Source organism: Lepisma saccharinum, chromosome 23, assembly GCF_977018435.1.
Source record: "Lepisma saccharinum chromosome 23, izLepSacc3.1, whole genome shotgun sequence".
Lineage (NCBI taxonomy): Eukaryota > Metazoa > Arthropoda > Insecta > Zygentoma > Lepismatidae > Lepisma > Lepisma saccharinum.
Genome location: NC_139251.1, coordinates 27,448,117 through 27,474,993, shown reverse-complemented (window position 1 = coordinate 27,474,993; position 26,877 = coordinate 27,448,117). Strand labels below are relative to the sequence as shown.

Here is a 26,877-nt window from a genome sequence, read left to right as displayed (position 1 = left end):
ATTCGGGGGTCGCACCCCCAAGCCCCTCTTCCTCGCTCCGGCGTTCTGAACTGTACACGGTTGCATGCTCTGATGTTCTAGCTGCAAAACAAAACTTATCCGAAGTAGATTGCTTCCATAGTGCCCGAGTTATAACAATTTACCTCCAAAAATGCAAATCACAGATTTTTCGTAAAAAAAAAATCACATTTTGGCTTATTATTCAACTTGTATGGCACACAAGAACATGAAACATGTTTCATTCTCTTGAGAAATGTCCATTCTTTAAAAAGAATACTAAAGTTTGCGCCTTCTCCCAAAATAGTGGCAGAAGAGGGGACAAATTCCAGATTTTTATGTTCCTTTCCATTAAAATTCGTGGGTCGCGCCCCCAAAAACCCCCTTCCTCGGTTCGGCGTTCTGAATTGTACACGGTTGCATGCTCTGATGCTCTAGCTGCACAACAAAACTTATCCGAAGTAGATTGCTCCCATAGTGCCAGAGTTTTAACAATTTTCTGAGCAATATGCAAATTACCTATTTTTCGTAAAAAAACAGGACAGAGTTTAACATTTTGGCTTATTATTCAACTTGCATGGCACACAAGAACATGAAACATATTTAATTCTCTTGAGAAATGTCCATTCTTTGAAAAGAATACTAAAGTTCGCGCCTTCTCCCCAACATAGCGGGAGAAGAGGGGGCAAACTCCAGAGTTTTATGTTTTTTCCATTGAAATTCGGGGGACTTGCCTCCAAGCCCCCCTTCCTCGGTCCGGTGTTCTAAATAGTACACGGTTGCATGCGCTGATATTTTAGCTGCAAAACAAAACTTATCCGAAGTAGATTGCTCCCATAGTGCTCGAGTTATAACAATATTCTTCCCAAGAGTGTTAGAATTTAAAATTCCCGCTGAGAAGCCCGGGCGAGAGAAATCTCTCCCTCTCTCCTCCTCCTGCCATACTGGTTTCTGGTGGCGTGGTTGTGTTGCGCATAAAAGGGGCCTAAAAGTTGAGGCCGAAACTTACGAACGAGATTTCCTGTTCCCGTGCAGAGTTCCATAAAGATATCTTTAAATAAATAAATAATTAAAAAAAAAAAAAAAGTCAATGAAGACGAAATTACCTGACATTTCCCTGACTTTTTTGACACCTCAAATTACCTGACTTTTCCCGGTTTTCCAGGTCTGTCGCCACCCTGGATGAGCAAGTCTTGCATCTGGACTCTGCAGCGGACACTGAGGTCTCTTACTGCCCCTCACATCTCCAATGGAACTTCTGGAGACATTGGCAACACTGGAAATACTCCATCTCTCCTCCGGTATCCTCACAGCATCCGAACCCAGTCTCTTCATCTACGGTTTTCCTCCCTCTGCTTCTTAAGTTCATACTTGACGCGTCCCTTTACATTTTGGCACACCGTCTATGGTTTCTTCCACTACACAACACTATATCTTCTCCTTCGTGAATTCTTTGGACGAACACTAACACTGACACTTATGAGCCCTTTCTAGTCCTTGTAGCTAGTAGGCCCCCCTCTGGCTTGCTGGTTTCAGTCTTTACAATCGGGCCCCACGTTAAGGCGCCAAAAACGTTATGCAACGTCCACTCACGCAGTGCTCAGCACCACGGTGCAGGAGTACTGGTACTGGCTGTGTTCAACACGCTAAACACTGCAGTTGGGTGGTTGGCGAAAGTTTACCCATATGTGCTAACTGATTCAGTCGTAGTACAAAGACTCAGAATATCTCAATGCTTGCTGGGTGTAAAGAAAGATTAAACCAGGTTTATATATTGATGTAACAGTTTATTATAATCCTATCACAAGAATGTCCGTTAGCACACTTACACACATGACTTTACCTTTACCCTTACCACTCACGTGCATTTACCTGTACCACCTTTAGACTCGAAGAGATAAGGGGGGAGCTGGGAACATCCAATTCATTCCTCGCAGTGAGGCGCCAATGGGGAGAATGGGGACCTAATTTTATTTAGGGCCTGGTCGCCGCAGTCATCACGGCTTCCCCTGAAAGAGAGAGTAGGTTGTCTGGAAACCCAACGCCACACTACCCTGGCGGGGTGCTGCAGGTTGATATGGGAAGGAAACCTCTCGCAGCGGAGCAGAGTGGGTCCTCTCACTCTAAAGTGGAGTTGTTCTCTCTCGGCAATAAGCGGAGTGAGGTATCTCTCACTCGAAAGTGGAGTGGGTTCTCTTGCCAAAGGCAGAGTTCAACCTCTCTTGCTGGAAAGTGGAGTGCCGCTTCTCTCAGGTGCTTCCTTCCTTCCTTCCTTAGGATGCTTGGCCTCTCGCAAGAGCGGAGTGCAACTTCCTTCCTTCCTTCCTTAGGATGCTTGGACTCTCGCAAGAGCGGAGTGATCCTTCTTCCAGGTCCGTTGGTAAGAGAGATCTTATCGTGAGCCGACCTGAAAGCCAACTGAACTCCGGGCCTCGCTGCGCTGGCTTTATACACGCGGTGGTGCATGGGTGGTGAAAATTTTAACTACAAGTACGCGTTGCTAACTCATTTTTTTACATATAGCAAAGTTCGTACTGTGAAACATCCAAGAAGTAACATTAAGAAAACAGTAGTGGGAAAATCACTAGTTGCACGTGTCAATATAAACTAAAACTGTGTGCATTCAGGCAATACAATTGATATTGAGCCTCGCAGGACTCTTCAACGAATTGAACAGTATAAATGACAACAAATGATAACATTCACCGAATACAGTGACCACGCGGGGTCGAAGCTAATAAATGTAGAGGTGGATCCGTTAGCGTTTACATAATACAGCGACCACACAGAGTCGAATAATATGTAGAGGTGGATCCGTTAACACATTTAAACTAAAAGCGTACGCTTTGCAGGGACTTTTAGCATGCACTCTTTATCCAAACCTTCTTAACAAAATATAATATTGCGACCGCGCAGGGTCGTTAAATGTGGCGACCATGCAGGGTCGTTACACCGTGCGCAACGCAAAGAGGAGGCTTTCTTACGAATTATTAAATATGCAAGGCAACACCCGAATGTTGTGGAATAACTTAAGAAATCTAGGGCTAGGAGTGAAACGTAATGTAGATCCTACTCGTTTTTCGTCCCTTGATGAATTAAATACACATCTCTCTCTCTCTAATTCAATGAATAACGATGCTAAAAATTTTACTATTAGAGCTATAGCAAACCACAAAACAGAAATGATAGAGTTTAATTTTAACCCAGTATATGAGTTCCAAGTTGCAACCGCAATCAGTCGGATCAAATCTGGTTCTGAAGGAGCCGACAACCTCCCATTGCGACTAATAAAGATGATTTTACCTCATGTATTGCCATACATCACTGACATTTTTAATCTTTCTCTCTGCTCTGGTATTTTTCCAGATAAGTGGAAAATTGCACACGTTCTTCTTCCTCTCGCCAAGACTGACCCCGCCACTTCCATCGACAATTTCCGACCTATCAGTATTCTTCCCGCGCTATCGAAAGCTTTAGAATACATTGCTCACGACCAAATCAGCCGACATACAAATGAAGTTCTGGCTCCGTTTCAGTCGGGATTTAGACCTAATCACAGCACTAGCACCGCCATGACTCACATAACCGACAACGTCAGACAAGCTATGGACTGCAGGCAGGCGACAGTTTTAGTTTTATTGGACTACACAAAAGCTTTCCAGTCACTCGACCATGATATTCTCATTTTCAAGCTAAAATCATTTTTTAATTTCACCACCTCTGCAACCGACTGGGTCAAATCCTACTTAACTGGACGTAAACAAAGGGTGGTTTATGATGGCAAGTGCTCGGCGCTATCTGAGATCACCTGTGGCGTTCCGCAAGGAAGCGTACTCAGGTCCTTTATTATTTTCTTTATACATTAATGATCTGCCAAATATCTTAAAACACTGCCGTTATCACCTGTATGCCGATGACCTCCAGTTGTACTATTCTGCACCCCCAGTAATGTTAAGCGATGGCATTTCCAAGGTTAATGAAGATATAGAGAGGATTGTTAACTGGTCGCTAGACAATGGCATGTATATTAACCCTAATAAAACACAAGCGATTTTGATTGCTTCTGATAAACTGAAACGTTACGTAGATCTTAACATTCAGCCTTCCATTCTTGTAGATTCGACTCACATTCCATTTAACCAAACTGTTAAAGATCTGGGAATTGTATTAGACGGAAATTTATCATGGTCACATCACACAAGTTCGGCATGTAGAAAAGCCTTCGCATCTCTGTATTCTATAAGACGCATGGGCAAGTTCCTCCCCAACTCTATGAAGGCCAAACTATGTCAGTCCCTAGTTTTATGCCATTTAGATTATTGTGACGTAGCGTATTCCGGCTTAACAGGTGAGTCAGCTAGACGTCTGCAGAGTGTTCAAAATGCCTGCGTATGATACATTTTTAATTTAAAATATTGGGACCACCTATCACCTTATTATCTCAAATTGGGGTGGCTACGTATGCAAGAAAGACGAACGCTGCACACTCTGATTTTACTTTACAAAGTTCTCAACCTCAAGTCACCTTCCTATCTCCTCTCTCGCTTCCAATTTCTTCACGAATTTCACGATCGCGACACCAGATCACGCAGCTCCTCAGTTCTCTCTATCCCCGTCCACAGATCAAACTTCTTCTCCAACTCTTTCTCCGTATCGGCTGTAAGACTATGGAATCAGTTGCCAGAAAGCTCTAGAACAGTAAGCTCCGTTGCTTCCTTTAGCAGACGTGTTCGCCAATCTCTTCAGAATTCTCGTTAGATCTTCCCCTGTCAAGCAGACCAAAGGGCATATGCAAGTGCATTAATTCTTAAAATACTTTGTAATTACTTCTATACAATTGTAAATTTTGCATTCCAATATCGTATTTTGTGTATTATATATTTTGTATTTTGAGTGTTATATTCAGGGCGTTAAGACTTGTGTGTATGAGTATAATGTGTGTGTGTGTGGACTTATGTGAAATGACTTAATGTACTTTGTGTATAATATAATAATGTGTAATTTTATGTGTATGGTTGAGTGGAAGAAAAGCCTTTGTATGGCCTTAACTCCGCCATTTAAAACAAGGCGTTAATAAATAAATAATAAATAAATAAATAAGCCTTTTTATATTCAAATAAGAGCTGAAAAAAATTCTCAAATAGTTTACACCTGTTCCATGTTACTTCAAAGTGATCCCAAAACTCAGTAGGATGTGGTGTCGAATTATCCCTTTGCCCTAAGGGTTCACAGCATATGGGTTAAATGTTATCATTATTTGGGGGCATTTTGTGAAGTTCATTTTTCTTCCATATTGAAATTCTGTGGACATTTACTTCTTTCCAGTCTGTTTTTATTTTATGATCTACAGTGCTCGAAGTGGAAACTCCTATAGCTGGTATGCTTGGTCGAGGAGGGTCTTTGTGTAGATCAGCATGGAGACAATGAAGAAATGGGGGATGCTTACGCAAATTATCCTAGCAGGAGGAGATGGTTCATGGAAATTTACATAACTGGGGGAAAAGCACCCCTCTGCACTCCTTCTCCACACCCACAACTCCAGCACTGATGATCTATTAATATAAAAAGGTCTTGTTTCATGAAATATATCGAAAAGAAATGCTATTGTTGAAATTATTATTAATAATGTCCACTATTATTAAAATTAAAATCCTTTTCGGAATTCAGTCTTTCCGATCGACTTTCATTGAGTGACGAATTTTCTGTGAATAAAGTCCCATCACTGCCCTATTACCCATCTTTCAAAGCTGGAGTCCGCCATATTTCCGTCTACTAGATTCCAATTGATCTTGGGATGCTGAGTTAACACTGGAAATCTAGAGGTCCAGTTCAACCCCCAAAACTGAAATGAGCACTTTGTTGAATACATTAGTTACTATTAGTATTAGAAGGCTAATGTGAGGGGATTACTTTATATCATACATTTTAGTCCGATGAGAAGGTCCGGAAAAAATGCAGATAGATACCTCAAAAATGTTTAGATCCAATTTGTGCAATTGAAAACAATTTTGATTTAATAGTGCGCAATTAATTTCACTGGACGCTATGGCATTCTCTCTTTTACAACTTTTTTTAGATCATTCGGCCCCAATGGCTGACTCCTGCCGCCCCTCTGAACTTTATGAGAACAAGAAAAGCAGATAATGTGAGCGAAACAAGCAAGAAAATTTTACAAAATGAATTTTTATTTGCATAAAATTTGAAATCGAAGGGGTAATTGCTCGCAATGATCCCCCCCCCCCCTGTAGTTGAGTCACTGTATAATGCAAACATATTTAAGCAATATATGTTTACTTTGGATACTATAGGCTCACTGCCATTGTTAGTCAACCTTAATCTGCACATTTGCTCGACTAACCTTGTGTTAATGCGAATACCACAGACCCTTCCCCCTTCCATCCAAACCGATTCTAAAGGCATAAGAGGTAATGTTTTATTTCAACCCTATCGCTGCGATCACCCACAGGTAGGTAGAAAACCTATACATAATAACCAAAACTAAAAATCAATAAGTCAATCAAACGATACTTTAAAGTGGGATCCGAACCACTATGTGCGTCCACCAGGTATCGAACCCGGGGCTACTTGATTACAAGGCAAAAACGTATTCACTGCGGAATCGAGAAGGCAATTATAAATATCTGATACATAAAAAATATGAAATAAATTCCCTTATATGTATTTAATACTAATGTATTTTTACATATTTAGTAATTTACTTTTATATTTAATAACATTATAAATATTAATCATATAGGCTCTTTCTTCTCAGTTGCTTGGTAGAAAATTTGAAAAAATATAACCTGTTTAACTCTACTATCCTCTAATTTTCATGCACATACATAATGTATTAATGTATATGTATAGTTTGTGTATGTCTGTGTAGACCGCAATCTTGTTGCCCCCCCCAAAAAAAACACCAATCTTCAATGATTTCGCACCCTGGTAGGGTATGTAGCTGCCTGGCAAAGTCCTCATTCCGTAAATTCACGAACTGCATGAAATCAGAAAACGAAATACAGTAAAATCTGTTTATCGCGGAACATGATGGTTTGGAGCAAAATTTTCCGTCTTAACAGTTTTCCTTCTTATACAGGGTTGACTTTAAATACAGTATAGAGAGCGCTGCAGTAAATAATGGAAAGACAGATTTACATTTTGCATTACTTATAATGTAGAGTACTAATGCATGTACATACATGAATAAAAAGGCGATACATTCATCATTCATCCACATCTTCGGAAATTAGCCAAAAGTGGCACAAAAAGCGAAGTAAAATGGACACTTACATCCATGCCCATGCCAGGATTCGAACCCGGGATCCCTGGCATCGTAGCGCAATGTGCATAGAGCGAAAGAGAAGGATTGAAAGATGGAATAAGAGAGGTGAAGAAAGATTGAGATAAAAGTGAAGAAACAAAGAGAGATAACAAGAAAAATAGAAAGATGACGAAAGAACAGAGGAGAAATACACAAAGAAAGGTGGAGAAAGAGGGTAAGAGATGGAAGAAAGAAACGGAATCGTAACAGCTATGAGTATTTTTGCGCATTCTTTCATATCGACCATAGGCGTAGGTACGGGGTGTGCCTAGGCACATCCTAATGGGCTGCTTTATCAAAAACAATAAGAGAGAAAATAAGCGGCAGTTTATAAGAAGTTGAAAATGTCATTACTTGTTAGAAACGTGTGCATTATCGCTAATGAAACAAGTGTCTATAGATTTTCGATTTTTTGATGTCATTGGAGAAAGAAGATATTTACTGCATTCTACTCTGTACTGCATCGCCTTTCTTCTATACCTGTCACAAGCTGCACGTGTGAGAGAGAGCTTTCTCCAAGCTTACTTAAGTTAAAACTAAATTAAGAGCAACTCAGAAGCAGGATAGATTGGAATGTATCGCTCTTGCTATTTGTGGAACATGAAAAAAGCTTAGTCTATTGATGTAAATGAAGTTATTGATGAATTTAAGAACATTGTACCTTTTGACAGACATCTCTTGTTATAGATGACGTGTATTTTGATGTATTTGTTTGTAACATTTATGAACATTTTGTGTGTGTGTAATTTCTATGCAATTTGATTTTTTCTACTACATATATTCAGAAATTTTCAACACTGTCATTTAGTGAATTTATATTCCTTTACAAACATCAGTGCAGTTAAAGAGCCAAGTGACTGACTGTGTTGCAAAATATGCTATTAAAAAGGTACAAGACCTCATTTTTTTTCATTGTGCACACCCAAATATAAAGTTCTAGCTACGCCTATGATATCGACAATGTTACCGATAAGCGAGTGGCAACAGAGGCGTGTTCCAATTACAGTATTGCATTGTTTTCTTGCGAGCGAAAAAAATAAAGGAAGACATTTCCGTCTTACTGAGAATAAAAACATCTCGTTAGTCTTTAAATGATGTTCCGTTTCCGCGTTAAGCAGGTCATTTTCAGGTATAAAATCGGCCCGTTCTGGGGACTTTTTTCCCCCCGTATTTACAGGTTTCCTTCTTATAGAGGTGCCGGGATATCCAGTTTTTATTGTATATTCCCCCCTCGTTTTCAGAAAACCTGTTTCACAACTCACCCTCGTCCTTTCTGTGGTGAAGGAAACTCCAGTGGGACAATGAATCTCCTCCCCCCCTATTGACTGCGAGCAGCAAAAGAAGACGGCCGCGCCATCTATTGACCACCGACGGAAATGTAATTTCAAGCTCAGCGAGGTTTAAATGTAACTTCCACTTCTATAACTAACTTTTCTATGGTAATTTCTCCCTTTGTTTAGGGCAAAATTTCTCTTTCTCGCCCATTTTCCCCTTTTTGAATTGTTTTCGTGTGAGAAAGGTCGGTTGGATGTTGGATACAAACAAGATCAGTAGCCAACAAGAAAGACCTTCATCGCTGGTGGTGGCTACGAACTTCTCGAAAATTTAAAATAATCGATTATAAGATTTCGATTATTTTCGATCACTAGATCAACGCAGTTGTCCATCATGAGAGAGTAAAAGTAAAGAAAACAAATGGTGTGGATATGTGATATACGAAGCGTTTGGTATGATATTGAGACGTAGAGATTTTAATTCAATGTGATATATTTTTTAATTTCTTAATTCAAGAAATCACTGCTTAGTTGAGTTTGAGCAACTCTGAAAACTATATTTTTTGCACTTTTTCGGTACCGTCATCACAGTATTTATCCCGTCAAAATGCCTATTTGGTAACAATTTCATAGATCGAAGACACATTAAAATCGGATATTTTGTGTTTCGCATGGTTCGTACTTACCAATTGTGTATTGCGGAACATAGTTCAAGGTACCATTATGCTTTTTACACGAAAAAACCCACAATTTTTCACATACTTTTTCGGTACTTGTTTATTATCCTTCGAACACATTTATTTATTTTTACAGAAGAAACTACTTACCATAATAAGTTCCTGTAGCATTGTCGAACATCGGGAGGGTGTTTTGTGGGTAAATATTTACTATTCTTCGGACACCTCTAATATTTTCGTTTAGTCAATTTTTGACATTCGTACTTACGTATCTGCTTCGCGGAACATTCCTGAAGGTGTATCAACGTTGTTTTGATGAAATTAAGGTAAATATGCGATAACGCCCGGACACCTTTAACTCATTTATTTCCTTAATTTTACCGCTGGTACTTGCCTTTTCTGCATTGCGGAACATTCTTTAAGGTGAAGTTATGCCTTTTTCCATAAAATAGTGTCAACTTTTCATATTACGAGTCATTATTTCTCTTCCTTGTTCCACTTGGGTAACAGACAATATGGTGTGCACTAGTCATGGATCATCGCGCCGTGCTTGTGTTTTGTCGTTTTGGAGTGGGTATGCAGTGTTTCAACCTTCTTAACCGAAAAATACCTACTTTCGTGTTCGTTATGTCATCACAAACCACTGACGGATAGCCCCAAAAAAACATTCACGATAGCCCCAAAAAACATTCACGATAGCCCCAAAAAACATTCACGATAGCCACAAAAACCATTTCTGGCAAGGTTAGGTTAGGTAAGCATAGTTTAAAAAAAAAATCTCGTAAAAAAATGTACGTTTGGAAACACTGACGAGACCATGTAACTTTCGACGCTCTCTCCATCTGCACGCACACAATGGAAACAACGGCATAATATGGCAGGCAATGCAAGTTTCTTACGTAAAAAGTGATTAATTCTTGTTCGGCAGCATTCAAATACAAAGAAAATACCTCCAAGAACATCCAGAATGCTAAAGAAACTCATTTCAGTAAGTACTTTCTCCTGTAAATTTGAAGAAATCCATCCGGCCGATATCGCATATTTACCGAAATTAATTGCAATTTTTCACATTAGCAATGGTTTGCAATTATTTCCAATTTCTAGATCCTGATACTAACATGACACCAAATTTTAACTATGTTTCCTAACCTAACAGAACTAACCTAACCACGTGCCAATGGTTCACAATTATTTCCAATTTCTAGATCCTGATACTAACACGACACCAAATTTTAACTATGTTTCCTAGCCTAACAGAACTAACCTATCCACACGCCAATGGTTCGTTGGGCTAGTGCCAATGGTTTCCTTTCTTCACGACCCCGTGTTCAATTAGAAAATCCACTGGATCCTCCACACCCGGTACAAACTTCACCACGCATCCAGGACACGTCATCCTTCTAACTCTCGTTGCAAACGCAGACAGTTCGAAACACTGGATACCCAATGAACAAAACACAATCACGACGCGTGATGGTGTACGCGCCAAACGCTATTCTCCATCGGAGAATTAATTTTCAACGAACAACATGAATTTCAGCTATGAAACATTCCCATATCACACAAAACGGTAATTATGCGATATCGCCCGAACACCTCTCACTCGTTTATTTAGTTAATTTTGGCATTGATACTTACCTATTCTGAATTGCGGAAGATTCTTTAAGGTGAAGTTATGGCTTTTTCCATAAAACTTTTCATATTACGAGTCATTATTTGTCTTCCTTGTTCTGCTTGGCTAACAGACAATATGGCATGCACTCGTCATGGATCATCACGGGTCGTGCTTGTGGTTTGTCGATTTGGAGTGGGTATGCAGTGTTTCAACCTTCTTAACCGAAAAATACCTACTTTCATGAAGCCCCAAAAAAATATTCACGATAGCCCCGCAAACCATTGACAGATAGCCCCAAAAATTTATTTACAATAGCCCCACGAACCATTGACGGATAGCCCCAAAACTATTCACGATAGCCCCAAAAACCATTCATGATAGCCCCACGAACCATTGACGGATAGCCCCAAAAACCATTCACGATAGCCCCACGGACCATTTCCGGCAAGGTTAGGTTAGGTAATGTAAGCATAGTTAAAAAAAGAAAAAAATTCTTGTAAAAAAAAAGGCACGTTTGGAAACACTGGCGAGACTGCATGACTTTCGACGCTCGCTCCATCTGCAGGTACATAATGGAAACAACGGCATAACGTTGTTGTTTTACAAAAAATGCAAGTTCCTTACATAAAAAGTGATTATTTCTTGTTCTGCAGCATTCTATGGTGAAGTTTTCAGTTTCCACGAAAGAAAATACCTCGAAGAACTTCGACTATGGTACAGAAACTGATTTCAGTAAGTAGTTTCTCCTGTAAATTTGAAGAAATCCGTTCGGGCGATATCGCATATTTACCAAATATATTCCACTATTAAAGAAAATACCTCGACGAACGTTGTAAACCTTGGAGAAACTCATTTCCGTAAGTAGTTTCTTGTGTAAAATTGAAGAAATGTGTCTCCGATGTATGAAACTGTTGCCAAAATTTCTACACGTGAGCAGATTCGTGATTAGGAGGCCAAAATTAGTGAGTATGCCGAATTTCAAACAAATTGGAGAAACTTCCGGTATTGTAAATTCACTTCACAATGTGCAACACTGAGTTGTCTACTTCATTGCTCTGGTTGTCTGCACCATTTCCACTACGTTCAGGATTGATGTAAACAGTGGTGTATGATCACATAGTCCTTGCTAACCAATCAAATGAACGTATAAATGTGCAGACATTTGCTGAATCTTCTGAAGTTGAACACCGCTAATCTTATGTACAGGGACTTCTTGGTTGGGCACGATTTCCTTGTATGACAATGGGTACACATACACCACATGGGACCTGGGTTCGATACCCGGTGGAGGCACATAGTGGTTTGGATCCCACTTTAAACTGGTCCAGTCCCGATTAGCCTTTCTGTACATAAAGTTGACTTAAAACAACAATTCAATCAACGTACACCACACCTAGTATCAAATAGTGCAGCAAACTAGACAAGGCCATTTACATTCTCAAACAACCTTCCCCCCCCTCCCACCCAAAGAAATGAAAACCAGAAAAATATGTTTGAAGCAGGACACTTATGTAACACTGAAAAAAGTCTATGCACATTTACAAATTACAGCATTTAGCAAAGAACAAAGATGCCATATTTATTAGTAGTAGATTATCCTGAAAGCTATCTACTTGTAATCTAGTGGTCCCAGGTTCGATACCTAATGGAGGCACATAGTGGTTCGGATCCCACTTTAAACTTTAGTTCCAGTTCCGATTAGCCTTACTGTGCATAAAGTGGACTTAGAACACCAACTCAAACCAATCAATCAATTATGAAAGAAGTAAGTGCTTATTTATTTAACAGATTATTCCAAATACAGCATTAGCCATTTTACATTGGAATGTACCAACAAGACATTGACATACAAGAGTTAATGAAGGTAATGAAGTGCAGTTTCGCCTAAGATAAACTTTTATTTAAAGTCTGTCAGAATGCATGCGGGTATTGGTAAAAGAATCAAGTTAAGTTATTATTAAGATAGATTTCATTAAAAATATCATTCATTAATGATGAAGGCTATTTCCCGTTATGCTTATTTTTGGGCTGACATGGTTAGTGATTTATCCACACACATCAACCCCCAACCCCATTTTTTCAGAACACTTCCCTGGAAATTTCCACAAAACCCTAATTTTGGAACTAAATTTAACCTTACACCCCTTAAAAATGAAGTTACACTACACCAAATTAAAAATTCTGGATAAATCCCTGGGCCCGGTATTTTCTTTGCTATGCTGTATATCTCCTACATTTCAACTGATAATTAAGTCAGTCTTATTCCTATCACAATGAGTAATGTAACGATAAAAAATATGCAAAGTTAGATAAAATGAAAAATAATTTTAAAACAGAAGGAAACAGAAAAGAGCTGAATACTTTTTTACAACCACATAACCAAGTATCAGCTTCATACCATGAATCACAAAATCGGCACATTTTTATTTTTCGTTTCTGTTACTGTGCTGGCTAGAGAAGGGGTGGGTCTACCTACAATCACAAAGTTTCTTCTTGGCAGCAAAATCCTTGCTAAACAACGGCATTGGGCCCCCAATCACCTGTTTTGACTGCAAGTTTCTTCATAAGTAAATGTGGCAAGAGCAGGTCACTGCCATAATGGCATGTACCGGACAGGTTGGCTTGACTAGTTTCAAACTGGCCCTTAACTCTTGTACAAATGAATCTTTTGTATCACAGTTTAAACCATTGAATTGTATTTTTTGATTTGATGATGATAATATAAAACCCACAAAATTTCATTACACAATGTACTGTAACTAACAATGAGAAGAAGACTGAAGATGTAAAGCTAATATAATTACTGTGTTACATCTTGTGAGAACATGTACGTATGTATATCTTTTGTTGACCTTTTTAAAAAAATGAAGGTAATGACAGCGATAGAGAAAACTACAACTAATTCAGGTGTCATCCCCACTTTTTTTTTTCAAATATGGTTTAAGAAAACCATGAATCTAACTAAGATAAAGCTACACATTTTGAAATATGATCTTAAAACATTTAATTTAATAATTAATACATGACTGTCTGTTATATCGGAGACACATTTCTTCATTTTTACAGAAGCAACTGCTTACGGAAAGAGTTTCTGTAGCATTTTGAAAGTTCGTGGAGGTATTTTCTCACCGTAGAATGCTGCACAACAAGAAATAAGCACTTTTGATATAATAAACTTGCATTTTGTGCAAAGCGACAATATTATGCCGTTGTTTCCATTATGTACCTGCAGATGACGCGAGCATCGAAAGTCACGCGGTCTCGCCACTGTTTCGAAATGTGCCTTTTTTACGAGATTTTTTTTTTAACTATGCTTACCTAACCTAACCTTGCCGGAAATGGTCTGTGGGGCTATCGTGAATGGTTTTAGGGGCTGTCGTGAATGGTTTTTGGGGCTATCCGTCAATGGTTCGTGGGGTTATCGTGAATGGTTTGTGGGGCTATCGTGGATGGTTTTTGGGGCTATCTGTTAATGGTTTGTGATGACATAATGAACACGAAAGTAGGTATTTTTCAGGTTAAGAAGGTTGAAACACAGCATACCCACTCCAAATCGACAAAACACAAGCATGACACGCGATGATCCACAGCTGTGCGTGCCATGTTGTTTGTTCCACAACGGAAGAAAGGAACCAAAAGAATTACTCATAATGTGTCGATGTTATTTTCATGTAAAAATCATAATGGCACCTTCAACTATGTTCCGCTACACATATTTGGTAAGTACGAACCATCCGAAACACAAAATATCTGATTTTAATGTGTCTCCGATATAACAGACATTTACCAATTTTTGCACCAGAGTGGCATTTCTAAAGAATGCCCATGCCTTAATGCTGTACATTTTAATATGTGGCAGACTACCTTATTGCTGAAGATTTTAAAGTTCAGCTAGCAACAATGAAAAAAAATTATCATGGCATGTTTATTATTCTGATTTTATAATACAGAAAACACACAAACATTAAATGGCACATAATGTACTGTTTCAAAAATATATTTTTTTAGCACTGAATCGAAAATTCCACGTAAAAATTGTGACCAGGCACCTGTTTTTTCCCCCCTAGGTAATGAGATGATATTCTGTACCTTAACGCACATTAACACATTACTGTTTTATTATTATGTGGTGTTTTATTTTGTTGTGGGTAGATTTAAAAAGTAATCATGAAAAGTCTTCAAGTTATATGTTTTTGAATAGACTGCAATGCATTTGCAGTTTCAAAGCTTTCAGAATTGCAGAGCAAATTGTTTACATGTAATTATTAACAACTGCTATTTTGCACCATGTTTTTATTTCTTTTATATCAGTGTTCTAAGAGTCCAGAGAATCTGACTACTTCTTTTCTTGTGAGGCACTGAAGCATTCATGGTGTACACAATGGAGAGGGAAGCATCAGATTCAGAACTGAACGAGGCCTGGGAGAAGTTGTGTTATGCTTTTCCAATTATTGAAGAGAAGGTGAGTATTATGAAATTGAAAAAGTAATTCAGTGTAACATTGTTTCAGATAGTGCATTCAATTTTTTATGCAACTGAAAAGTTGCTAGAACATTTGTTTTTTTTAAAGATGGTTCAGAAACCAGTCTCGATTAGTATATCTGAGCAGAAAAAACACAAGCTTAAGAAAAAGGGCATGATATTTGTGAAATGTCTTCAGTTTTAGTATGTTTCTGTCCTGTTCATGCTTATGGTGTATTGCACAGGATGTCCTGTATTCTGCAAACCGTTTTTGTGTCCTATGAAAGTTTATACTATATCTTATTTTAATGTAATGTATAATATAATGTACATTAGAATATAAAAAAAGCAAAGTGCTCCACTGTGCTTGCACCATGTCATGAAGCTGTATAGGGGGTCTGGAGTTAGAGCCCCACACTTTGTTGATCACAGTCGAAGGTGGGGGTGATGTGATCAGCACCATGCCCCAGGCTGCCTTTACCCTCCAGAGGTACACACTTTATACGATGCTGGGTGGGTGCCAGAGCTGCTTGAACAGATGTAAAAAATCCTAGTTCTCCCACGCCAGGGATCGAACCCAGGTCTCTTGCATGGTAGAATATATACAATATATCACTGTTAGGTTAGGTGGTACTGTATAAAAGTTATTTTTTACAATCCTGTTCAGTGCATGTCCTGTATTGAAAAGGCTAAATATGGCAACCCAAAAGACGTTTTGGTTGCTGGAACATGCTGCTGATCACATGACCTCTAAAAATAGCCAAAATAAAGCTGTCCTCTGACCCTATATCCACATCCCCCTGTATGTGCCCTCATGGCATGGTGCAAAGTGCATGGTGAACTTTAATTAAAAAATTACTTTCTTTAATTACCTAGTTTATTTTATATGTAGACAGTAGCAGCATGCAAAATCGTAGGTGGGGGAAACAGGGAAGATTCCCCCCCCACCAAAAAAATTAAGGAGTTAGAGTTTTGCCTTTAGTTTTGACTAAGGATAATATCGAAAACACACTCAAAGAATGAAGGCTATTCCATATCAAGATGTGAGTGCTGTGTGGTCTCTCTTTCTTTCATAGACTTTTAAGATAATTACACAATAACAATATATGCACAATAAAAGTAAAACAAGAATATTACTATATCTATTTGGTTTATATTAATAGAAAGCAAAAACTAAACAAAAACTTATGCACAATAAAATCATTCAAACTACGTATTTTGTAATTTATTGACATTTTTAACCAGTTGTAAAAGGAATTAGTTTGCTACACTTGTAAATATCGGACATATATAAAAGTAGGAAATTAATTTCTTTATGTATATTTTATAAAATATATTTTTAAAATTATTTCACACCCTGACTAATAGAGAAAAAGAAATTTAGTAAATCTTGAAAAATATTCTTATCCTTTTGTAGGAATGGGGCTCTGGAATTTACCCAGTCGAAAGTGCAACTGAAACACTGGACCTTGTACAGAAGTTAGACCTTGGAGAATTCGTCGAGGAATTGGTCCTGAATAAAGTACAGCAGAATCTACGCCACAAAGTGGTTCCGTCGTTCTGGAACAGTTTCCGTGAGAGGGAGAATGAGGCTAATGGATTCGAAAAGTTCAGGACTGCAGTCGACAATTTATACAATTCACTGTCGTTGTTTTTACCCACTCTGGAGAGACTCGAAACACTGCGGAACAAGTGCAAAGTGAGAAAGTGCATCTACGGTGAAGAAAGCCTACTTGGAACATTCAAGGTTATCGTGAGAGCGTGCTTACATTCGCAGCTTCCGTTGGAGTATCAAAACATTGTGGAAGACTTCTATAGAATATCGTTCAAGGTGTTTTGCAATGCTGACAAATCGCAAGCAGGCAAGGGTGATAGTTTTTTCGTAGTACATAGTCACATTTTATGTTACTTGTTAAGTAGCTACATTAGTATTTACAGTAATGGTATTGGGAATAACGTTTTATATCCAAGATCTAAATAACACATAAGTATAAATATTATTTTGGCTAAAGTAATTGAATATCTATCTTTTCCTGTCAAATAGCCTCTTTTCACCTTAAACCCAAGACGAGTGTTTTCCAGCACTACAATATAAGTTATACATATAAAGCTCCATGTGCAGGAATTGATGGTTATTTGATTGACTCGCGTACTTTTGACGTGGCCTCTGGCTACGTCTTGCACGCTCGCATGCGTGACCTTCGGCCACGTTGTGGGCGTAATCATCTTATAGATGGGGTAAAATGTCTGCATGTTGTATTGGATGAAGGGGAACAAGAGTATATGTTCGCTAATTTGAAAAGTTTCGAAAGTTACTTTATGTGTGTATGAGCTCTAATAAGGTACAAATATTCAAAAGAGTATTGTCTAATTTCTTAATAATAAACTGAGTAAGTAATAACCGTTTCAAGTTGGATGTTGGATGTTTTCGCATAAACGAATTCAATAGCGACGCTAAATTGAAAATGCAATATTTACGTCTTTTGTCATTTCCACATTTTTGAGCGTTATTTGATAATAATTGTTTTCCGTCATTCCCCCCAAATTCCTACCTTGCGTCTGTAATAAATTCTGACGCTCATATTTTGAAATACGAAATGTCTAGTATAATTCACTTACAGTAGTTTTTGGGGTGAAAGTAAACTTTCTTTAAGTTCCCTAGAAACGTCCGTTTCCATGGTGAACAACAAGCACAGCAAACTCTCTAAATAAGTGTTTGTTATTATACCTCTAAACATTTAGTTAAAACAACCACGATGTAGATAATAATTTCGCATTCAGTTTACCAATATATACGTAATTGTATCTGGGCTGAAACTCCTTACTATGTAGATGTCACCCTTGTTTGAGCCACCTTTTCAAAGCCAGGAGTTGATTCATCTGTGTGTTGTAGATCTGTGAGCAATATAATGTATCTCGACAATTAAGAATTGAAGGAAACAATGTGTGCTGCAAAAAATGCCCGTGGCAACGGTTGCTAAGGACGTGAAAAAAGGGTATTTTCACCCTTAAGGAAGGGCCGATTGAGCGATTTTTGAATTTTCTCGGCCTTTTGGGACAATTTCATGGGGGGTCGTAATCGGGCATTTTTCGCCTCCGGGGCTTCCTTCATGGAGAACATTTATGTCAGTGAGTCAGTCAGTGGTGGGATTGGGGCTATATATATATTGGATTGACTTACTTTATTTTACTTTGCTTTTTGTGCCACTTTTGGCTAATTTGCGAAGATGGGCATGATGATATGAAATTGATGAATGGACACTCACAAATATCCATTCCCAGGCCAGGATTCGAACCTGGACCCCTGGCATCGTGCAATCTGCTAATCACTCTGACACGCGGGCCGGCTGATGATTATTAGTTGATATTGCTTCCAGAAGGAAATTTCTGTTTTTACTTGTAACTTTTCATTAGAGGCACATATTTTTGGTAAATGAAAGAGCAAAAATCAAGTCAATTTCAGGTTCAAAAGCGGTAAATACGAGGTGTGACACAAAAAAAACGGGATTGTACATATAATTCAGTCTACTTGCAGAATTAGTTCTCCGCGATGTTATCACCTTCAAAGTAGTCCCCTTCTGCATTCGATGCTGCCATTGTTGGTAACATTTTTGAAAGTCAGTTTCAGTAAGGTTCAGGAGCTTTTCCGTTTTTGCCTTAACATCTTCAACTAAGGAAAAATGGGTTCCCTTAATGTCAGATTTAACCCTAGGAAATAAAAGAAAGTCACATAGGGGCTAAGTGTGGGGAATAAGGAGGATGCTCCATCACAGTAATGTTTTTGCTGGTCAGAAACTGCTTGACAGATAGCGCCTTGTGAGCGGGTGCGTTCTCTTTATGCAAAATCCATCCATCACTCCACAACTGGGGCCTTTTTTCCCTAATTTTTTCATGAAGTTTTTTCAGTACCTCAATGTAGAAGTGCTGATTTAAGTTTGACCACTGGGAACCCACTCAATCATTACAATTCCATGAATGTCGAAAAAGACAATCAACATTGCCTTGAATTTTGAACGTGACATGCGAGCTTTTTTGGGTCTTGGGGATTCTGGACACTTCCACTGCATAGACTGGTGTTTACTTTCAGGGTCATAGGTAAAAAATCCATGTCTCATCACAAGTATCATACCCATAAACCTCACTTAACATTTGGAATGTTTCTGTTGCCGATTTCTTAAGTTTCACAAGGAATTTGATGTTGTTTCTTTGTTCACTTTTCACACTAGACATTTTTTCGGCAGAACATGATTGCAGGTGTTCACTAAATGATGCAATACTCCCAACTGGCGAGACCGGGAGAGTCCAAACTTGCAGCACAGATAGACTAGGGGTGTCGCATGACATCACCAAAACTGTTGTTGCCAACTTTTTGTTTTTCACTTATGAAATCAATCCTGTTATTTTTGTGTCACACCTCGTATAATAAAATTTCGCTGTTATAGCGATGAAAAAGTGGTATATAAAATGACATTTTGGTTTTAAAATTGTGAATATAATCCCAATTTGATTTAAAAACTGCACTTATTACACAAAATAAACATATTCCTTCTAATAACACATTTATGTCATTACCAGAATATTAAGTTTATTCCTGTATAAAGGGGCTCCATTTTAGCTTCTGAAATATTTACAGCAGAATTAATCCATTTTCCATGAATTGCATCGGTAAATAAACTCTAAATTCCGTGTTTAAGAGTCTATTTCGCATTTTGTAGTTCATTTCAAATTATTTCGTGACAAAACAGGGTAGAAAAATGCACCTTACACCTTTCAGAAACATGAAAAATTAACATTACAATGTGTTATTCCACATTTCGTGTTTTCGTCAGAAACGAAATATGCATGCCTCTACTTATTATAATTAAAAATCATTATGAGTAAATGAACTTTTTGCTAATCCATTTGCAAGAGTTCAAATGCAGCCTAGTTATCTAAGCACATTGAGTGATCACCCGACATTCTTGCTACAAAGGTCCCAGGTTTGAGTCCTGACCTGAGCATGTGCATTTCTTTTTTGAATATCCCTTCTTCATGGTTCACTATTATCATCACTATACGTGAAAAGTGGCGGAAAATGTATGCTTAATGACAAATACCAAAGTTCAAACAGATGTCCGTGGGTGTTCAGCCATGTTAGGTCATAGTTTCAATTAGTGACAGTCACAGGTCTTATCCTGAGAGAAATAAAAAGTCTGGATGTATCAGAATTTGTGCTATTTGCACCCATCACATTATACAGATCAAACCCCTTACGATTACTAAAAGCAACATGTGCCTCCGAGGCTTTTAACATGGGTAAGGAAATTTTAGTTCTAAGAGACAGATATTGATTTTATCTCCTGTATGGGGCCTTGCCCCGTATAATGTGACAAGTGCAAATAGCCTAAGTCTTAGGTACCTACTATTTTAATTTCAGTCAATCAATCAAGCTCTTTCAGTACTGTACACTGAATGCCTGTGAAAGTTTATTGAGCATTTTAGTCTTTATGTTTTGATTTCATGTTGTTTGACTCAACAGCTGCTGATGGAGATGAGTCGTCCGAAGATGTTGTTCAATGCGAAGGATGCTCCCATGACATAGAGCAGTGCCAATGTCAGAATATTATCCAGACTTTTCATGATGTAAACAGGTAAATAAAAATGAACACTGCTATGGACCCAACCCCTCATGTTAGATGATGAACTTTTCAATAAATATGTGTATTGATAATGAGTTCCAAGTAAATTTTGACATTTCTTTAGTATTTCTGCACTTTCTTTTCTTTATTGCAAATGTTTACAATGTTATTGAACGTAAGTAAAAGATCATGAACAATAGTTACAATAATTTTAAGAATAACTTCCACAAATTAGTATTTGGGACAAACTATCATCACTAGTAATGTTTTTTGTAACTTGAAACACACCTGAACTATCTTCCCAAAGAATAATTTATGTAGGGCTGGGCTGACACCATACTGATGCTTATTGTAACAATTAAAAGTTGATCAAAATATTGATTTAATATTAGTGGGTGAGTGTTCCACTATTTGACAGAGTTTTGCTTCAAAATTTTCAAGAATTACATGAATTTTAAAATACCTGTTATGAAATCACAAAACAATGTTTCCCGCAATATTTGGCATAATTTTCAGGATAATTAGACTGAAAATGTTGTGCAGCATTTTTGCTGACCATGAAAAAGACCGCTGCGGCAGCTCAGTCGTTAGAACATCTGACTACCATGCGAGAGACCCGGGTTTGATCCCTAATGGGGGAGAATCTGGATTTTTTCCACCTGTTCAAGCAACTCTGGTGCCCACCCAGCGTCGTATAAAGTGGGTACCTGGAGGAAACTTTGGGGGATCACATCGCCCCCATCTTCGGCCATGATCAAGAAAGTGTGGGACCCTAACTCCACACCCCCTATACACCTTCATGGCAAAGCACAGGGGAGCACTTTACACACTTTATGCAAAAGGTCAAAGTGCTTGAAAAATATCGGCTGGTATTGGTAAATCAAACAACCGATACTTTCCATACCAATTCATCGGCATGCGTATTGGCCCAGCTCTAATCCTATGTCTATTTAATCTATTCCAATAATACAAATACTTTTCTCTCTCCCTGTAATGTTAAAAAAAATCATGGTACATGTTTGTTCAGGAGATTATGTTATTCAAAAGAACAGAAAGAAATGGGCAACAATGAACCATACCTTCTCCTAAACCTTCATTGATTGAGTATGTAACGACTGTCATTATGCAGCTAATAGTAATAATATTTTTTTATTTATACAGGGTTAACCTAAAAGAAATAAGATACTTTCAAAGTTTTACAGAAAGAAGAGTTTTGATAACATGTCTGAAATACTTACATGGTTTGAAGAGTACATCCTGAAGCTTACATTGGTAAGTTACAAGTGTTCTATGTGTGACCCTTTTGTAACATGACAGATATCAATGCGAGGGTCCAGTTCTCCTCTCTCAGGACTTTTCCCCTTCCACAGGCAACCAGTTTTCTTAAATTTCTTGCTCCAATCGTAGATTGACTACCTTGTGGGTGGTTGCTTACCATACCGTGTTCTAAAACGACGCTGCACGATAGTAACAGAATTTGTTTTTGCAAATTCAATCACGCAGAAAGCCTTCTCCACCTGGCTAGTGGCCATACTGCTCGACTTACGTCAAGGGTGCTCATGTGATGCTGACGTCATGAAGACAAACTAAAAGTGGAGGTCGTAAACTTGAAGTCTTTCTCTATACAACAGTACTAAATGCTTTCTGATGTAACGAACAAATTTCCATTTAAAGGGTTTAAACTGTCTTATTTATTTTAGGCTAACCCTGTATTGGACTCAAAAACTGCTAGTTACAGTGTTTGCATTGTAATCTTGATGTGATGATGAACTATAATTTGCACTAGGAAGAAATGATTTGTTATTTTTCTAATCTGCAGGAAACTTCTTGAACTTGAATTGCTGGAAAGACTGGCTGGAAATGTTCTCACAAATTTGATTCATGTTCGAATTGAGAACTATGTCCAAGAATCATGTAAAGGGAGTTTTGATGTCTCCCATATTGGATCTTTAGAAAGGGTAAGAGCTTGTACATTGATGTTGGTCATACGTAAGTTCACTTCGTACTCAGAAAGCCACTCAGGGTGGACCTGAATTTAAAGCAGAAACCAAAACACTGAAATGTGCCTCCACTGGAAATTGAATTGATCGATTTGGTCTATTTTACTTTGTTTTTATGTTTCTTTTGGCTAATTGCGAAGATGATGTGATTGAATTGATGAAGAAACATTCACAAAGAACACCCATATCCAGGCCAGGATTTGAACCCCCCTGGTGTCATAGTGTGCTGTGCTAACCACTCTGCTATGGAGGTTTGATGGTTCTTTATATGTGAGGCAGCAGATAAGAAGTATATATTGTGTCCCAAGGTAAAAACACTGTCAAACAAGAAAATCACTGATACTTTCAGTTATTCTCAACTGACTAGCTTGGTTAATATTTCTAATGTTAACCAAAGCTCCATTTTCACCAAACGTGGATGTAGGGCATTTTTTTCTTGTAATAGCAGATAAAGGTAAAGAAGACAATGGTATGTTATATTTTAAACTGTAGTAAATTAATTTGGAACAAGGATTTAATTTTCCCATCAGATTCAGTGAATTTATTAATGTAGTAAATATAGTATGCTATAAGCTAATTGTAACTTGTCATAAAAAATGTAGCTCTAACACATCTGAGAATTGTGTTTCACTTAAATTTAACATTCACACTGAAGTGACAATTGACACATGAGTCATTCCATGCCAAATCAACACAGATATGTGCAATTTTTAACCTGACCATCTCCGATTTTTCAATTTGGGGAGTTGAAACTATGCATAGAACTTAGTAACTATGAAAATTTTTAGTCTCGTGCGTCTTGTAATTGTTAAATTATTCAAGGTCAAAGTTTGCAGAAATTGCCTTTTTTGAGCCCGCTTAGCTATACTAAATGTGCTGTAACTCCGCCCCTATTTCGCCTAGGAAGCTCAAATAAAGCTTATTGTACAGGGAATTGAATAAGCTTTCCAGTGATATATAACAAGCCTACCTTTGGATAAAAATATAATTTTGTCACGTGACCTTGACATTTGACCTTGAATATCTCAAAACATGTCATCACCAAAAATCATGAAAAAAATATATTTGGTCCCTCATACCATACCCTAAAACATACCAAAAAATCATTCTGGGACTGCAATGAGATCAGAAGATACAAAATAATATGTGTAACTATGTGACTGATAAAAGCCCCATTACATGAACTATGAAGAGTCAAATGTCCCTTAACACCCCCTACAAAATGTGAAGGAGTTATCCTGGGTATAATTGGTCATAAAAGAAATAGGTTAAGCACAGGGAGATCCCTAGCCGTGTGTGTCAAGCCCAGGTCCGGCATATTGTTGACCGCCATATTGAATTCAACGCAAAAAATTTCAAAGGAAAGGGGGTGATGTGATATATCAAATCAGGCTAGAATTTCACGAAAAATGAAGTGACGAAGGTTTATCCAACATACAGGGTGGCTCAATAAGTCACTTAACACCCCCAGTACAACGCCACTGCGGCATGGGACGTGAAAATGGCGATGACCAATTAAAGTTAGGTGAAAACAAATGTCACAGTTGTTTTCCTGGTGAAATTCTAGCCCATTTTGATATGTCGCACGACCCCCTTCCCATTTAAATTTCTGAAGTTGAATTTAAGATGGCTGCCGACCATGCGGGTGACGTCAATGTGGTTCCCCCTTGGCCAGGCAACGATTGGTCATCGCCATTTTCACGTTCCATGCCGCAGTGGCCTTGTACTGGTGTTAAGTGACTTATTGAGCCATAACTTTGTGGTATTCTTAACTCTGCAACAATTAAAGTTAGGTGAAAACAAATGTCACAGTTGTTTTCCTGGTGAAATTCTAGCCCATTTTGATATGTCGCACGACCCCTTTCCCATTTAAATTTCTGAAGTTGAATTTAAGATGGCGGACATCAAGATGGCTGCCGACCATGCGGGTGACGTCAATGTGGTTCCCCCTTGGCCTGATAACAATTGGTCATCGCCATTTTCACGTTCCATGCCGCAGTGGCGTTGTACTGGGGGTGTTAAGTGACTTATTGAGCCACCCTGTATATTTAACCAGCAAAAATTTATTACTGCATGCTTGTAACCATTTTCTCCTTTTCGAGGTGTTAAAAGCAAAGCATTGGAATGCTCCTAACGTGTTAGGAACTCATCCAGATCACGCTGACATCTATGGAGAGAAAGAAGTATACGCACCATTGCATATGATTTTAATCAGCTACATTCACCAAATAGTTGAATAGTGAAGAATATTGGGAAAAGTATCTCAAACAATTACGTGACACTTCCTTTGGAATGAAAAATTCTTCAGTGACGAGGCAAATTTTTATGTTCACGGTGAAGTTAATAAAAATAATATGCAATACCTGTGATTTGCTCAGTCGAATGGTTGTTGCTGGTAAGCTAATTATGTGGTATAATGTATGGCGAACGGAAATGGTCGGTCCATATTCAACAACGGAACCTTAAATGGTGAGGGCTTCTTGGATTTGTTAAGTGAACAGTTTTTTTTCACCCTTGCTTACGGGATATGGCACTTTTCGAGAGTTTTGAAACAGGACAGAGTGTGACCACACTATGTAGACATTTTCGCAATTTCTTCATGGTAATTTTCTAGGTAGATTGATGGGCACACGGGGATCTATTAAAAGGCCTGCACATTCCCCAGATCTAACATCTTAGGAGGACTTTTACCTTCAGAAACATTTGAAGAGAATGGTGCATGCACTAAAAGTCCCTGATATTGACCATCTGAGAGAAGGCATAGTTGCTGCTTGCGATGTTGTTGCACATGCTACATTACCAAATGTTCTATGCGAGTGTGAGAGACGTCAACGAGTGTGCTCACAGGAACATTGACAACATTATAATGTGCATATATCGTAAGTGAAAGATATGTGTATAACTTTTTGCTGGCGTAAGATACGTTGGAAAATCCTTCGTCACTTCATTTCTCGTGAAATTCTAGCCTCATTTGATGTATCACATCACCCCCTTTCCTTTGAAATTTTTGCGTTGAATTCAATATGGCGGTCAACAATATGCCGGACCTGCGCTTGACACACACGGCTAGGGATCTCCCTGTGCCTAACCTATTTCTTTCATGACCAATTATATGCAGGATAACTCCTTCACATTTTGTAGGGAGTGTTAAGGGACATTTGACTCTTCATAGTTCATGTAATGGGGATTTATCAGTCACATAGTTACACATATCATTTTGTATCTTCTGATCCCATTGCAGTCCCAGAATGATTTTTTGGTATGTTTTATGGTATGGAATGAGGGACTAAATATATTTTTTTCATGATTTTTGGTGATGACATGTTTTGAGATATTCAAGGTCAAAAGTCAAGGTCACGTGACAAAATTATATTTTTATCCAAAGGTAGGCTTGTTATATATCACTGGAAAGCTTATTCAATTCCCTGTACAATAAACTTTATTTGAGCTTCCTAGGCAAAATAGGGGCGGAGTTACAGCAGATTTAGTATAGCTAAGCGGGCTCAAAAAGGGCAATTTATGCTAACTTTGACCTTGAATAATTTAACAATTACAAGACGCACGAAACTAAAAATGTTTATACTTACTAAGTTACATGCATAGTTTCAATTCCCCAAATTTCATGAAAATCGGAGATGGTCAGGTCAAAGGCTGTGTTGATTTCGCATGGAATGACTCACATGCCACTTGACAAAGAACAAGCCAACAGCAACATTATACACTGTCCTGCATGGCACACTGCACAAGCCTGCATTCTAGTGGTGAAAGTCCCAACTGACACACAACATGTGTAGCTTGTTGCTTTGATGTGAAGTTTCCGATACAGTCGGTACAAAATGCTGTTCAATTCAAATTCATCTCGAAGTCTCTATTTACATTACTAAGTTTGAAACAATATAGTATTTGAGAGTAAA

The 26,877-nt window shown here is 38.2% G+C and overlaps 1 protein-coding gene across 1 annotated transcript in view; it reads left to right on the top strand.

Annotated features, from left to right (window-relative positions):
• The first annotated feature begins 8,963 nt into the window (after nt 1–8,963).
• The window catches only part of mr (anaphase promoting complex subunit morula), a 35,465-nt gene continuing 17,551 nt past the window's right edge, over nt 8,964–26,877 (top strand). The window contains exons 1-5 of the mRNA XM_083110048.1: nt 8,964–9,045; nt 15,196–15,346; nt 16,763–17,207; nt 20,864–20,975; nt 22,783–22,921. Of these exons, the coding sequence (XP_082966174.1) occupies nt 15,254–15,346; nt 16,763–17,207; nt 20,864–20,975; nt 22,783–22,921 (789 nt within the window). The 5' untranslated portion in view covers nt 8,964–9,045; nt 15,196–15,253. The remainder of the gene's footprint in view (nt 9,046–15,195; nt 15,347–16,762; nt 17,208–20,863; nt 20,976–22,782; nt 22,922–26,877) is intronic.